The sequence below is a fragment of the Suncus etruscus genome, chromosome 7 (assembly GCF_024139225.1).
Source record: "Suncus etruscus isolate mSunEtr1 chromosome 7, mSunEtr1.pri.cur, whole genome shotgun sequence".
In the NCBI taxonomy this organism is placed as follows: domain Eukaryota; kingdom Metazoa; phylum Chordata; class Mammalia; order Eulipotyphla; family Soricidae; genus Suncus; species Suncus etruscus.
The window spans coordinates 57,969,939-57,984,848 of NC_064854.1; the positions used below are offsets into that span (position 1 = coordinate 57,969,939).

Genomic DNA, 14,910 nt, shown 5'->3' on the forward strand with positions numbered 1-14,910 from the left:
CACCTTACCTCCAGCGCCACCTACCCGGCCCCTAAATTCTTATTCTTAAGAGTTTTGTGTGGGCTGAAGAGATAGCATGGAGGTAGGGTGTTTGCCTTGCATGCAGAAGGACGGTGGTTCAAATCCCAGCATCTCATATGGTTCCTTGTGCCTGGCAGGAGCGATTTCTGAGCGTAGAGCCAGTAGTAACCCCTGAACGTTACCAGGTGTGGGACCCCCCCCAAAAAAAAAGAGTTTTGTGTACTCTATAGTTTTTGTTTGTTTTATGATTTTTGGGTCATAAACAGAGGCGCTTGGGTTACTCCTGGCTCTGCGCTCAGAAACCACTTCTTGCAGGCTTGGGGGACCATATGGGATGCCAGGATTCGAACTACCTTCATTCCTGGATTGGCTGCATGCAAGACAAATGCCTTACCACTGTGCTGTCTCTCTGGCCCGTGTTCTCTATAGTTTTAAGGACTTTTTGTTTTGTTTTTGTTTTGGGGCCACACCCAGCAGTGCTCAAGGATTTCTCCTGGCAGGCTCAGACCATATAGGATGCTGGGGATAAAACCAGGTCAGCCACGTGCAAGGCAAAAATGCCCTATCTGTTTACTATCGCTCCAGCCACAAGTTTTAGGGACATTGTTAAGACTTTAATAGGGTTGGAGCGATAGCATAGTGGGTAGGAAGCTTGCACATGGCCAACCTGGTTTGATCCCCAGTACCACATATGGTCTCCAGAGCCCTGCCAGGATTTATCTCTGAATGTAGTCAGGAATAACCCCTAAGCACTGCCAGGTGTGACCCCAAAGTTAAAACAAACAAAAGACTTTCTGGGGTCAGAGAGAGAGCATGTAGGTAAGATGTTTGCCTTGAATGCAGAAGGACGGTGGTTTGAATCCCGGCATCCCATATGATTCCCTGTGTTTGCCAGGGGTGATTTCTGAGCCTAGAAACAGGAGTAACCCCTGAGCACTGCCGGGTGTGACTTTCCAAAACAAACAAACAAACAAACAAACAAAAAACTTTCTATACAAATACTTTAGGTTTTTTTTTGGGTTTTTTTTTTTTTTTTTTGGGTCACACCCGGCAGTGCTCAGGGGTTACTCCTGGCTGTCTGCTCAGAAATAGCTCCTGGCAGGCACAGGGGACCATATGGGACACCGGGATTCGAACCAACCACCTTTGGTCCTGGATCGGCTGTTTGCAGGCAAACGCCGCTGTGCTATCTCTCCGGGCCCTACTTTGGGGTTTTTTGTTTTATTTTGATTTGGTTTTTGGGTCACACCTGGCATCGCTCAGGGGTTACTTGTTAACCCCCATTTAGGGGAGCATGCACCAGACATGGCTTTTTGCCTTCCTGGGGCAGTGCCTTCCTCCCAAAGAATTATTTGCCAAAAGGCACGCTCAGCGAAGTCAATCATTTGACCCTTTGCGTGGATTATTGGCGGTAATTCCAACATGGCTATAACATTACATTTTCTCTTTATTTGGACACTATAGAAATCCAGCCTCAGCTTTCCTACAGACAAAGAAATGTCAGTACCAAAACCCACCAAAAGTTCCCTGCTGACTAGTTTATTTATGACTCGTATTTCTAGTATAACCTGGCACCAGCAGCTTGTTTTTCTGAGTCTAGCTCTATGATGGTAAACAATTATTTCCATATCCCCTAAAATATATTTCCCGGCAACTACATAAACATCATAAATATCTCTGTCTCTCTCCTCCTGGTTTCTTGAAAAACCTGCTTTTTGCTAAACCAAAAACATCTCTAGCTCTTGTTTCAAAGCCCTCTAGAAGGGGTCTTTCTCACCTATAGGATAGTCATTTTAATATGTAGATTCTAGGCCTGGTTCCCCATTGTACTGCTCTCCTGCTCTTTGTTCTCCCTGAGAACACCTTGCATACCAGAGTTTGTGCTTATAAATGTCATTAGCATTAGCAATGTCATTAGCATTAGAGAGATAGCATGGAGGTAAGGCGTTTGCCTTTCATGCAGAGGGTCCGTGGTTCAAATCCCGGCGTCCCATATGGTCCCCCAGGCCTGCCAGGAGCGATTTCTGAGCATAGAGCCAGGAGTAACCCCTAAGCACTGCCGGGTGTGACCCAAAAACCAAAAAAAAAAAAAAAAAAATGTCATCAGCTGAAAAGTAAATTTGTCTCTCATCCCTTGGACATGGGTCCCCATACAATTCATTTTGTGTGGTCTCATTTATTTTATTTTCATATTTCATATTCGTCCACCTTATGTGCTCGCTTATTCCCAGTGAGAAATTATTTAACCCACTAAGGTTTTGCTTAGGGACGCTAACCCGTCTGCAGCAGTTACTCCTGGCACTACACTCAGAAGTCGATCCTGGCAGGCTCGGGGGACCATATGAGATGCTGGAATTTGAACCACCATCCTCTGAATGCAAGGCAAACGCCCTACCTCCATGCTATCTCTCCAGCCCACTTTGTTTATTTTGGATGCTCAGAAGACCACATAGTGTTGGGAATCAAACCCAGACTTTGAGATGCAAAGCCCATTGAAAAATCTTCCCAGCCCCCAAACATCATACTTATATTTAAGGAGAACTGTCCTCTCTTAACTCTAAACCCAAATATATTTTTCTGAAGAAAACACATAATGGTGCTTCACTTACTGTTCCTTCGGGGATACAAATGGCTTTGACAGTCCCATGGGGTCTACGAAGAGTATCTTGAAGAAAGTCAATCTCTGTGGTTCTGAACACATCACTGACATCTACAATCTGGAACAGGGCAACCAGGGGAAAAAAAGGTGAATTTATTCTGGGGTCATACCTGGTGGTGCTTATGGTTTACTGCATCAGCCACATGCAAGCCACATAACCACTGTGCTATTGCTCCTGGCCCCAACATAAATTTATGTTACAGAGGATTTTTTCAGCCCATTCTTAAACAATATATGCTACCTTCACAGAAGAGTTGCCTGGAACAGACATTCTAGCCAGTGTTCTTTTTTTATTTTTTTTTGGTTTTTGGGTCACACCTGACAGCGCTAGGGGTTACTCCTGGCTCTATGCTCAGAAATTGCTCCTGGCAGGCTTGGGGGACCATATGGGATGCTGGGATTTGAACCACCGTCCTTCTGTATACAAGGCAAACGCCTTACCTCCATGCTATCTCTCCGGCCCCTCTCGCCAGTGTTCTTGTACCAATGTGTTATTCATTCATTAATTTATTTCATCCTTTGAACAAGTTTATGAGTTGGACACTATATTTCTGTTTCTTTTGAAGCCAGGAGGACCATATAGGATGCCAAGGATCGAACCCAAGTCAGCCACATGTGGGACAAGTGCCCTCTCTACTTGCCCTACTGCTCTGGCCCCTGTTCTTACAATTTCAGGTGCCCACTCCTGTTCATCTATTAATTACTATTCAGTAATGGGGGTTTTATGATATGACTCTTGCTATGTACTATAGGGTCTCAGAAGAAATGGATCTTGGGAGGCTGGAGAGATAGCATGGAGGTAAGATGTTTGCCTTGAATGCAGAAGGACGGTGGTTTGAATCCCGGCATCCCACATGGTCCCCAGTGCCTGCCAGGGGCACTTTCTGAGTGCAGAGCCAGGAGTAACCCCTGAGCGCTGCTGGGTGTGGCCCAAAAACAAACAAACAAACAAAAAAAGAAATGGATCTTGAGCCACAATGGGTTGATGAAGTGACAATGTGACACTTCATCCTCCTGCTAGCTTGGTAACAATGAAACCAACTGTATGAGTAATAGAATCCCCAAAGTGCAAGGGTGCATGGGGAGAAATGAGGAGAAATGACCTTCATGCCAAAGCGGGTGTCAGGTTTATCTGTCCCATAACTGGCGAGGGCCTCGGCGAAAGTCAGGGCCGGAAAGGGTAGCACCAGAGGTTCTTTGTCCTGAGGCCAGCTGTACTGGAGCAAACCCTCTGTCAGGCTCCGAACCCCGGACTGATCCACGAAAGACAGCTCGATGTCAATCTGAAAGGAGGAGGTGTGGTGTGGGCAGCCACAGTGACCATTGAAGGGACACACACACACACACAGACTCAGAAATACAAACACATAGAGACACACAAACTTACAGACACACACAAAAACCTATACACAGTTATACACATATTCAGAGACACACAGTCACACACACAGACATACACACCTACACGTATAGAGAGATACAAAGACACAATTACACACAGTTACAGACAATTACACACATTTGCTTTAAAATAAACACAGGACTTTGCATATAAACACTAGAAATCTCTCTTTCTGGAACTTTTTGTTTGGGGCCACACCTGGCAATGCTCAGGGGCTCACTCTTTTTTTTTGGGGGGGGGGGTCACACCCAGCAGTGCCCAGGGGTTATTCCTGGCTCCAGGCTCAGAAATTGCTCCTGGCAGGCACGGGGGACCATATGGGGTGCCAGGCAAACGCCTTACCTCCATGCTATCTCTCCAGCCTCAGGGGCTCACTCTTACAGAGCTCAGGGAACAATGTGGGGTACCGGGGATAGAACCTAAGTGGGCCATGTGGAAGCCCACCCCACTAAACTATCTTTTCAGTCCTGTGTAAATTCATTGTCCTGCTTTTAAAATATTTGAATCCTTGGCAGTAACAAACCTGAATCTAACAGTCAAGTTGAATATAACTCAGTACCTGAGTAAACTCAGGCTGTCGGTCTGGCCTGGAACCCTCATCTCGGTAACATCGGGCAACCTGAAAATACCTGCAACAAAAGCATAACTGAATCACGATGCCGGGAACACACACATGCTTACCCTGAGGGTCAAGGCACTGCACTGCAGATTGGGAAATAAATAATGACACTAAAGAATGAGAGAAATTCTTAAATTCTTTTTTTTTTTTTTTTTTTTTTTTTTTTGGTTTTTGGGCCACACCCGGTAACGCGCAGGGGTTACTCCTGGCTATGCGCTCAGAAGTCGCTCCTGGCTTGGGGGACCATATGGGACGCCGGGGGATCGAACCGCGGTCCGTCTCCTAGGCTAGCGCAGGTAAGGCAGGCACCTTACCTCCAGCGCCACCGCCCGGCCCCTTAAATTCTTTTTTTTTTTTCTTTGGTTTATGTGTCATAACCAGCAGCGCTCAGGAGTTACTCCTAGCTCTATGCTCAGAAATTGCTCCTGGCAGGCTCGGGGGACCATATGGGATGCCTGGATTCAAACCGCCGTTCTTCTGCATGCAAGGCAAACACCTTACTCCATGCTATCTCTCCGGCCCCAAAATTCTTAGATTATTTATAGCCTTCTCATCATAGATGCTGCTGACCATTGGAAAGATAATGGTTAATTATCTTTAAAAATCTTGGGCCCGGAGAGATAGCACAGCGGTGTTTGCCTTGCAAGCAGCTGATCCAGGACCCAAGGTGGTTGGTTCGAATCCCGGTGTCCCATATGGTCCCCCGAGCCTGCCAGGAGCTATTTCTGAGCAGACAGCCAGGTGTAACCCCTGAGTACCGCCCGGTGTGGCCCAAAAAACAAAATAAATAAATAAATAAATAAATAAATAAATAAATAAGTAACAATGGTTCATTTGCTTTAAAAATAATCAATGAAGGGGCTAGAGTGATAGCACAGTGGTGGTAGGTCATTTGCCTTGCACATGGCCAGCCCGGGATGAACCCAGGTTCAATCCCTGGCATCCCATATGGTTCCCCTGCGAGGAGTGATTTCTGAGTAAAGAGCCAGGAGTAACCCCCGAGTACCTCTGAGTGTGGTCCCCCCCCCAAAAAAAAAATCAGTGAAGTGGCTAGAACAATAGCACAGTGGGTAGAGTGTTTGCTTTGCATATGGCCTACCCGAGACCAACCCGGGTTTAATTCCTACCATCCTATATGGTCCCCCGAGCCTGCTAGGAGTAACCCCAAAGCACCACCAGGTATGCCCAAAAACCAGTGTCTGTATATTGTGGGATCTAGAGCCATAGCACAGCAGAGAGGACATTTGCATTGCACACAGCCAATCTGACTTCTGCGGAGTACAAAAACTATGGTGTGCAAAGACCCAGAAAATTGAAGAGCTATAATGAGACCTCACCTGGGCCCATTTTCACCATCTTTGTGGGAGTGTCTGACCATCCAGGTAAGATTAGCATTTGGCCTTGGGGAGGGGTAACAGTCCCCTAAGAACTGCCAGGAGTAACCTCAGGCACAGTGCCAGGAGTCAGCTCTGAGCACTGGTGTGGCCTAAAAACATCAACAACAACAACAACAACAAAAACAGGCAGAAGAAATAGTACAATGGATAGGGTACCTGCTTTGCACACAAAAGACCCAGGATTTATCACCAGCACTAAATATGGTTGCCTGTGCACTGCTCGAAGTGATCCCTGTGTGCAGAGAGAGGAGAAAGTCCTGACCCAAAAATAGAAAAAGAAAATGCCTTAAAAAGATTCAGTGTGGGGGCCGGAGAGATAGCATGGAGGCAAGGCGTTTGCCTTTCATGCAGAAGGTCATTGGTTCAAATCCTGGTGTCCCATATGGTCCCCCAAGCCTGCCAGGAGCAATTTCTGAGCATGGAGCGTGTGGGTTGGGGCAGAATGATAGTACAAAGGAGGGTGTTGGGGCCATCGAGGTGGCGCTAGAGATAAGGTGTCTGCCTTGCAAACGCTAGCCAAGGAAGGACCGTGGTTAGATCCCCCGGCATCCCATATGGTCCCCCCAAGCCAGGGGCAATTTTTGAGTGCTTAGCCAGGAGTAACCCCTGAGCATAAAATGGAGGTGGGTGAAAACAAACAAACAAACAAATAAATAAATAAAAAAGGAGGGTGTTTGCCTTGCATAGCCAACTCAGGTTCGATTCCCGGCATCCCATGGGATCCCTCAAGCCTGCCTGCCTGAAATAATTTCTAAGCAATGAGCCAGGAGTAAATCCTGAGGGCTGACAGATATGGCTCAAAACTTAACAAACAGGAGCCAGATAGTGGCACTAGCAGTAAGGTGTCTGCCTTGCAAGCACTAACCTAGGACGAACCGTGGTTCAATCCCCCAGTGTCCTATATGGTCCCCCAAGCCAAGAGTAATTTCTGAGATCATTGCAAAGAGTAACCCCAGAGCGTCTCCATGTGTGGCCCAAAAACAATACACATACACATACACACACATACATACACCTTAACAAACTAATTATTCAGGGGCTGGAGAGATAGCACAGCAGGTAGGGCGTTTGACTCACACATGGCTGACCCAAATTCAATCCCTGGTATCCCATATATTCCGCCAAGCTTGCCAAGAGCAATTTCTGAATACAGAGCCAAGAGTAACTCCTGAGCACCGCTAGGTATGGCCCAAAAACAAACAAAAAATTATTCGGTGTGTGGCTGGAGAGGTAGCATGATTGGCTAAGTGCAAGCTCTGCAGGCTGGAATCCACGGTTTCATTCCTGGCCTTAAGGTCCCTTGAGAGGACTCTAGAAGGTGTGTGGGGATTGAACCCAAGTCAGCTGCAGATGTGAGTTTTGGGTCTCCTTTTTCTCTTTTCCTTTTTTCCCTTCCTTTATGAAGGCTGCATTATGGCTTACCTGTCTAACCCACCAACCATCAGAAGCTGCTTAAACTGCTGAGGACTTTGAGGGAGAGAGTAAAACTTGCCAGGTTCCCGAGATGGTATGACAAACTCCTTTGCACCCTTTAAAGAGAAGACAGCAGAGAAAGTGATTTCTTTATTGGGGGGGGTTAGGTGGGTGGTGTTTGATCCATGCCTGGCTGTGCACAGGGGTTATTCCTGGCTCTGCACTCAGTAATCATTCCTGATGGAGATTAGAAAACCATATGGGGGGGGGGGCGGTGAGGTGGCGCTAGAGGTAAGGTGTCTGCCTTGCAAGCGTTAGCCAAGGAAGGATCGTGGTTCAATCCCTCGGTGTCCCCCGAGTCCCCCCTAGCCAGGGGCAATTTCTGAGCGCTTAGCCAGGAGTAACCCAAGCATCAAAAGGATGTGGCCCGAAAAACCAAAAGAAAAAAAAAAGAAAAAAAATAGAAAACCATATGGGATGCCAGAGATCGAACCCGGGTCTGCTGTGTGCAAGGCAAACTCCAGTCCCCAAGAGTCCGGCATTTCAAATGAAATCTTAACTTCATAATCAAATGAAATACTGCTTTTAAGGCCTGAGCCCATCCTGAGACCCAGTAAAGTAAGTTTGGGCCCTAAGAAATGAACTTAAAAGGGAACAATTTTCCCACTCATCTAGTAAACAGACATTCCAGTATGATGCTTTAAGGAACAGACGTACCCCAGGGGTCCTCTTAAATAACGTAGGCGTTTCTACATCCACAAACCCTGAAAAGGAGAGAAACGTCACAGATGAACATATAGAAATCTGGACAATATGTATAGCTCATGCCACCGAATTGGAGACCATCTTGATAGGGATTTTGGCTGAATAATTCCCCAGATCTACGATGGTGATATTTTTCAGATTGGGCAGGGGAGTCAGCCCACATTTCATGGGATTATTCCTGGCTCTGGGCTCGCTCCAGGCAGTTCTCATTTCCACCTTCAGGCAACATCCAATACAGAAAAGCTAAGAAGGACAGTGGATGTGCAGGCCAGAAGCAAAGACAAAAGTAGTAGAGAGAGCGCTTGTCACGTATAGAGCCAACCCAGGTTCAATTCCTGGCCCCCTATGTGGTCCCCTAAGCACCTCCAAGAGCAATTTCCTGCGCACAGAGCCAAGAGTGAGCCCTCAGTGTCCAGGCAGGGTCCTGAAATGAATAGAGCCAGAAACTGCTCGGAAGTACCAAGTCTCACCATGCTGATGGCAGAGAAACTCCCGCATTCGCATCACCATCCAGGACCGCAGGCGCAAGTTCTGCTGCATCTGAGAGCTGCGCAGGTCCAGATAACGGTACTGCAGGCGAAGTGCCTCTGATTTCTGGAGAGATTCAGGGACCCACGTGAGGCCAGACAGGAGTCCATCAAGAGCTTGAGCAATGGCATATATAATCCGATCATTGTAGGGCTGGGGCCATAGCGCAGCAGGGAGGGCTTTTGCTTTGTTCAGGCCAACCCAGATTCGATCCCTAGAATCCCCTAGGGTCCCCTGAACACTGCCAAGAGTGATTCCTGAGTACAAAGCCAGGAGTAACCTCTGAGAACTGCCTGATAAGGTGCAAAAACCAAGAAAGAAACCCTTACTGGCCATTAGTACACTTGAATAACAGAAGATATGTTATATGGATATTATATTATGTGGATAATATAACCTTCACAAAGTTCTTGATTTCAAAGGGTAGCTTCTTGCAGGAATTGAGTAGCTCGGCAGTTTTCACTTGGATTTCAATTTCACCTGTTGGCATTTTCTGAAGGAGACAGAGTAAAGACATGATTTTGAAAACTCACTTATCACGATATGCACTAAATGTGCTATATATAAAATGGCCTGTGATTATGGTGGACAGTCGAATGCATCAATGTGAGACCGGAATGATAGCACAGTGGGTAAGGTGTTGGCTTTGCATATGGTCAACCTAGCTTTGATCTCTGGCTTCCCATAGGGTCCCCCAAGCTTGGCTAAAGATGATCCTGAGTGTAGAGTCAGAAGAAAACCCTGCCAGTTGTGGCCTCTAAAAATAAGCAACAGCGGGCCCGGAGAGATAGCACAGCAGTGTTTGCCTTGCAAGCAGCCGATACAGGACCAAAGGTGGTTGGTTCGAATCCCGGTGTCCCATATGGTCCCCCGTGCCTGCCAGGAGCTATTTCTGAGCAGACAGCCAGGAGTAACCCCTGAGCACTGCCGGGTGTGACCCAAAAACTAAAAAAAAAAAAAAAAAAAAAAATAAGCAACAGCAAAAATATACTATCTGTGTTTGACAGGACCAATAACAAATGTCTTAACATGTGGCTATGTTGTAGTGAACATTCTGAAATCTGCAGGTTCATTCCGAGCTCAGAGCTGATGCCTGGTGTCTGGCCTGGTCTGCACTGCCCAAATGGGTGGGCAGGGCACATGCATATAAACACACACACAGGTGAAGTGGTTGCAGATTTATACCCACCGAATTCTCCTGTCCCAGAGGCCGAGCCACAACTGTCCCAGACACACGCACCACAGATTCCACAGGGGCATCACACAGAATCTTCCTCACAGAAGCCGCAGCCTACAGGGCAAGAAGACCAGGCCACATGTGAGCTGAAAAAAATCAGGAGTGAGCAGGAACATGCCAGTACTTAGAGCCCATGTGGGTTGCCCAGGATGGCTCTATTAGTTCAGTGGAGTTACAACTTCAATTTGAATCAATATAACATAGTGGGGCCGGGAAGGTGGCGCTAGAGGCAAGGTGTCTGCCTTGCAAGTGCTAGCGTAGAACCGACCGTGGTTCGATCCCCCGGCATCCCATATGGTCCCCCCAAACCAGGGGCGATTTCTGAGCGCATAGCCAGGAGTAACCCCTGAGCGTCAAATGGGTGTGGCCCAAAAACCAAAAACCAAAATAAAAAAAACATAGCAACTAAAACTACCAGACTGGGACCATAGTGACAGCACAGTGGGGAGGTGTATGCCTTGCACATGGCTGACCTAGGTTTGATCCTTGGAATTCCATATGACCCCCTGAGCCTGCCAGGAGTAAAACCTGAGCGCTGCTGGGTGTGCCCCAAAACAAAATAAAACATTTAAAAATAAATAAAACTATCAGACTGTTTTCCTTAAAGAAAACAGGAGTATAAGAAAGAGAGAACGGGCCCGGAGAGATAGCACAGCGGCGTTTGCCTTGTATGCAGCAGATCCAGGATCAAAGGTGGTTGGTTTGAATCCCGGTGTCCCATGTGGCCCCCTGTGCCTGCCAGGAGCTATTTCAGAGCAGACAGCCAGGAGTAACCCCTGAGCACCGCCGGGTGTGGCCCAAAAACAACAACAACAAAAAAAAAAAAAAAAAAAGAAAGAAAGAGAGAACATGAGAAAGAGAGAGAGAGAACAGGAGAGTGCAAGAGTGAGAGAGTGAGATAGTGAGAGGACTCTATGAACATACAGGAGGGTCCAAGTTTTAACCTGGGTCACTAATTTTTGTTGTTTTTGTTTGATTTGGTTTTGAGCCACACCTAGTGTAGCTCAGGGGTTACTCAAGGAACCATATGGGATGCAGGGGATCAAACCTAGGTCAGCCATGTGCAAGAATAATGGCCCAATCTGCTGTGCAACTGCTCAAAAACATTTGTAGTCTTTTAGAGTTTAGAGAAATTTCCTTTTTTCTGTGATCTGAGTTGCATCCTCCCCTGCCCTTCTCAATACCATTTGCATCTTGTGGTTTGTTACATGAACAATAAAGTTCAGAATATAAAACCTCATACATCCAAATCCAGTGGCCCTCCTTTTGTAGCGTCAGAGAGGCTGAGAAATGTCCAGGCTACTCCATTTACCTCATCCTGGGGAATGATGACTTGAACCAGTCCTTCAAAGTCTCTTAATACTAGGAAGATATTGTGCCTGAATAAGTAAAAAATTGAAGATGTTAGGGTGAACGTGTTAGGGTAAAATCTGAGCCCCAAATTCCAGCAGCAAATCCAATAAGTCAAAATACCCTTCAGGGGCCCTGCCCAAGCACCTGCCTTATAAATGAGGCTCTGGGTTTCAGCCTCAGCATCACAAAACACAAAAACAAGGGACATGGGGCAAGCATGCAATGTTCATGCTTTACATGCAGGAGGCCTGAGTTTGATTCCTGTACAGCATGAACCCCAAGTCTGCTGGGAGGAACTTCAGGAGTAATCTATAGATCACTAATGGTATCATGTTCCTTCTTTTTTTTTTTTTGGTTTTGGGCTACACTTGGCTGTGCTCAGGGCTTCTTCCTAGCTCTGTGTTCAGGATAATTTCTGGGTGTGTTTCTGTGTGTCAGGAAACAATAAGGGGTGCTGGGGATAGAACCCAGACATGAGCAAGGCAAGTGCCCTGCCCACTGTACTATGCCTTAGGTCCCAAGAGTCTTCAAACAGCCTCAGTTTACCTTCGGTACTGAATCCATCCACACAAAGTGACTTCTTGACCTAAATGGGTCGAACGCAACTCTCCACACGTGTTAGTCCGGGCAACAAAACTACTGTAGTCTTTATAAAAAAAAGAGAGAAATAGAAAGCAAGATGAAAAGTACGTCACTATGCTGATGACTTAAAAAAGTAGATTCAACATCATCTTAGACATTAGTCAGTAGGCAAAATCCATAGTTTGATTCAATCATTTCAGTTCAATTGTGCTAAAAGTAAGTAAATAATAAACTTTTGGGGTTTTGTTTGTTTGGGGGCCACACCCAGCTGTGCTCAGCGTGTTTCTTGCTCTGGGTTCAGGAATCACTCCTGACAGGCTCCAGAGCCCATATGTTATGCTGGGGATGGAACCCAGGTTGGCTGCATGCAAGGCAAGCAAATTTATCTGTTGTACTATTAAATTTTTTTTTTCTTTTTGGTTTTTGGGCCATACCCGGCGGTGCTCAGGGGTTACTCCTGGCTGTCTGCTCAGAAATAGCTCCTGGCAGGCACAGCGGACCATATGGGACGCCGGGATTCGAACCAACCACCTTAGGTCCTGAATCGGCTGCTTGCAAGGCAAACACCGCTGTGCTATCTCTCCGGCCCCTGTACTATTAAATTTTAACAGTGCATATTTCTTCCCCAAATAAAATAAAATTTTAAATAAAATTTAAAAATAAATAAAACTATCAGACTGTTTTCTTCAAAGGAAACAGGAGTATAAGAGAGAGAGAACATGAGAAAGCGAGAGAGAACAGGAGAGTGCAAAGTGAGAGAGTGAGATAGCGTGAGAACTCTATGAACATCTTAAGTAATGACTGGAGCTTGATGATGCAAGACTGTTTAGATTGATTAGGAATCCAGAAAACAATGCTCAGGCTTCTTAGAAACATCAAACACACAACAATCTGACTATGCTGTCTTTGGACTTTTTCGGGTTGGGGGTGGGCAGGCGCTATGAGGAATGAATGACATCGGCATGACAAAAGTGAATAATCAGCCCTAGATTCCAGGGGAGAGCGGAAGAACAAGAGACACGAGCACTGGAGCTTTCAGGGAAGGGTCGCGTGTGCGACCCGCTTTTCACCTGGAATTCTCCTCTGCGAACTCAGCACCAGATTCCGCGGGCGAGAACCCCAAATCTGCGGCAGGGACCTTGCGGTGGGCATGGACAGGCCGCGGCAGAGCCGACTCAGCCAGCACGGGAAGGACATGTTGGTGATCGGTTCGGGAAACGCAAGCAGCCCTGTTCCCAATCTCGGTGGTGCCCACTGTTGTTGTTGTTGTTGTTATATTTCCAAAAACATGTAACTTTTCTCCTCCGATCAGTCAAGGCCACATGTCTAGAATCTGGATATAGTTGCAAGATCTTGGGGTTCTTGCGGGAGGAGCATTCTTTCAGGCCGAATCAAAGCATCCGTTTCCACTTTTGCAAAGGAGGAAGCAAGGATCCTCCAGCAGCGCGTGGAGAACGGCCGGCCGGTCACAAGGCGCGGGACATTTGCTTCTTTCATGCAGAACCGGGACGCAGGGGGAGGAACTTAGCCGGGCTCTTCCAGTTGCCCAGATCCGAAGATCGGATCCTCCTGATTTTTCGGAGCACAAATGCAGGGGAACCGACAACCCCCTTGACTGCCTCGGAGCGCCCACCTCACTTCAACTCGGTCCGCAAGCATCCCAAGATCACGGGTAAGAAGTTCGACCAATCAAGGCGGCGCTCTTACCGGCCATGATTACTAAGGGCGGAAGTGACCGAGAGCGCTTCACATGTCCTTTCCGCGCGCGATCCGGCCCGTTGGCACACCCAGCCGGGCGGCGCGACTTTGCCCTTAGTTAACATGGCCACATGGGCTGCTTCACTAGCTTGAAATTGACGCCAGGGAGTGGGGCCGCAGAGGGAGTCGGGAAATTACTTTAAATTTTCCCGGGCGCGACTTGGAAGTGGCCCGGGTCCTCTGCGGAGCCCTGGCGGGTAGGACCGGCTTGGGACTCTGGACGTCCTGGCGCGGCGCAAGAGGGGCCTGGGGCCGAGCAGCTTCCCCCCCCCCCGGACCGCTCGGGGCATTGTCACCCAGGCGGGATTATCTCAGCAGCAAGGCTGGAAGTCTGAAGCTTTGCACTCCGACGTGGAAGCAATGACCGGCGTCCTCCAGGCCTCGAGCTGGTGAGCGTCTCGGCCGCGGGGTTTGGTGTTGCACGGAGGCTCCGGCTGTATTTAGTTCGGTTGGGGTGACTGCAGAACTGGAGGGAGCCAGGGCCACGCCCTTTGTGGCTGCCAGCGAGGGTAGACTCAGCTCCACCCAGCCCGGCTGCTGCACCTGAAGTGTGTGTGCGTGCGTGCAAACCATTCATTTGGGCCGTGACTTGTGTGTGTGTGCGCGCAAACCATTCATTTGACCAGCGAGTGTCGACGCAGCTCTACCCAATCCAGCTGCTGCACCTGATGTGTGTGTGTGTGTGTGTGTGTGTGTGTGTGAGACTTTTCGAGGAGGGGTGTGTGTGTGTCGGGTCAGCTCCGAGGGTGAATGGACAAGGATTCTTACCGGGTTGTCCAGTTGCAGACTGAACGTCTGCAAAGAGTTGTCCAGAAGTGTGTGTGTGTGTGTGTGTGTGTGTGTGTGTGTGTATGTGTGTGTCCGGCTGCTGCACCTGAAGTGTGTGGGTGTGGGTGGGTAGGGGTCAGTCTCCAGTCCTGAGGGTGAGTGGACAAGGCTTCTTACCGGGTTGTCCAATTGCAGACTGAACGTCTGCAAAGAGTTGTCCAGAAGGAAACTAAAAGTGTCAGGGGGTGGGGATCTGAAGGAAGAGAATGGGATGGGAGAGGGTGCTGTTGGGATGCAGATTTGGGTGAGACTTGGGGGCCTGCTGGGTTCTAGTGGAGGGTCACCCCCAATGGTGCTTGGGGAGAGTACACTGTGATAAGGGTCAACACACACACACACACACACACA

At 47.9% G+C, this 14,910-nt stretch overlaps 1 protein-coding gene across 1 annotated transcript in view; it reads right to left on the bottom strand.

The window, feature by feature from the left end:
- Positions 1–13,197, bottom strand: part of DARS2 (aspartyl-tRNA synthetase 2, mitochondrial) — a 22,950-nt gene extending 9,753 nt beyond the window's left edge. Inside the window, 11 exon segments of the mRNA XM_049776655.1 lie at positions 2,631–2,738; positions 3,784–3,963; positions 4,642–4,711; positions 7,521–7,627; positions 8,229–8,275; positions 8,747–8,870; positions 9,202–9,297; positions 9,994–10,095; positions 11,354–11,420; positions 11,941–12,040; positions 13,047–13,197. Coding sequence (XP_049632612.1) covers positions 2,631–2,738; positions 3,784–3,963; positions 4,642–4,711; positions 7,521–7,627; positions 8,229–8,275; positions 8,747–8,870; positions 9,202–9,297; positions 9,994–10,095; positions 11,354–11,420; positions 11,941–12,040; positions 13,047–13,173 — 1,128 coding nt within the window. The 5' untranslated portion in view covers positions 13,174–13,197.
- Positions 13,198–14,910: the final 1,713 nt, after the last annotated feature.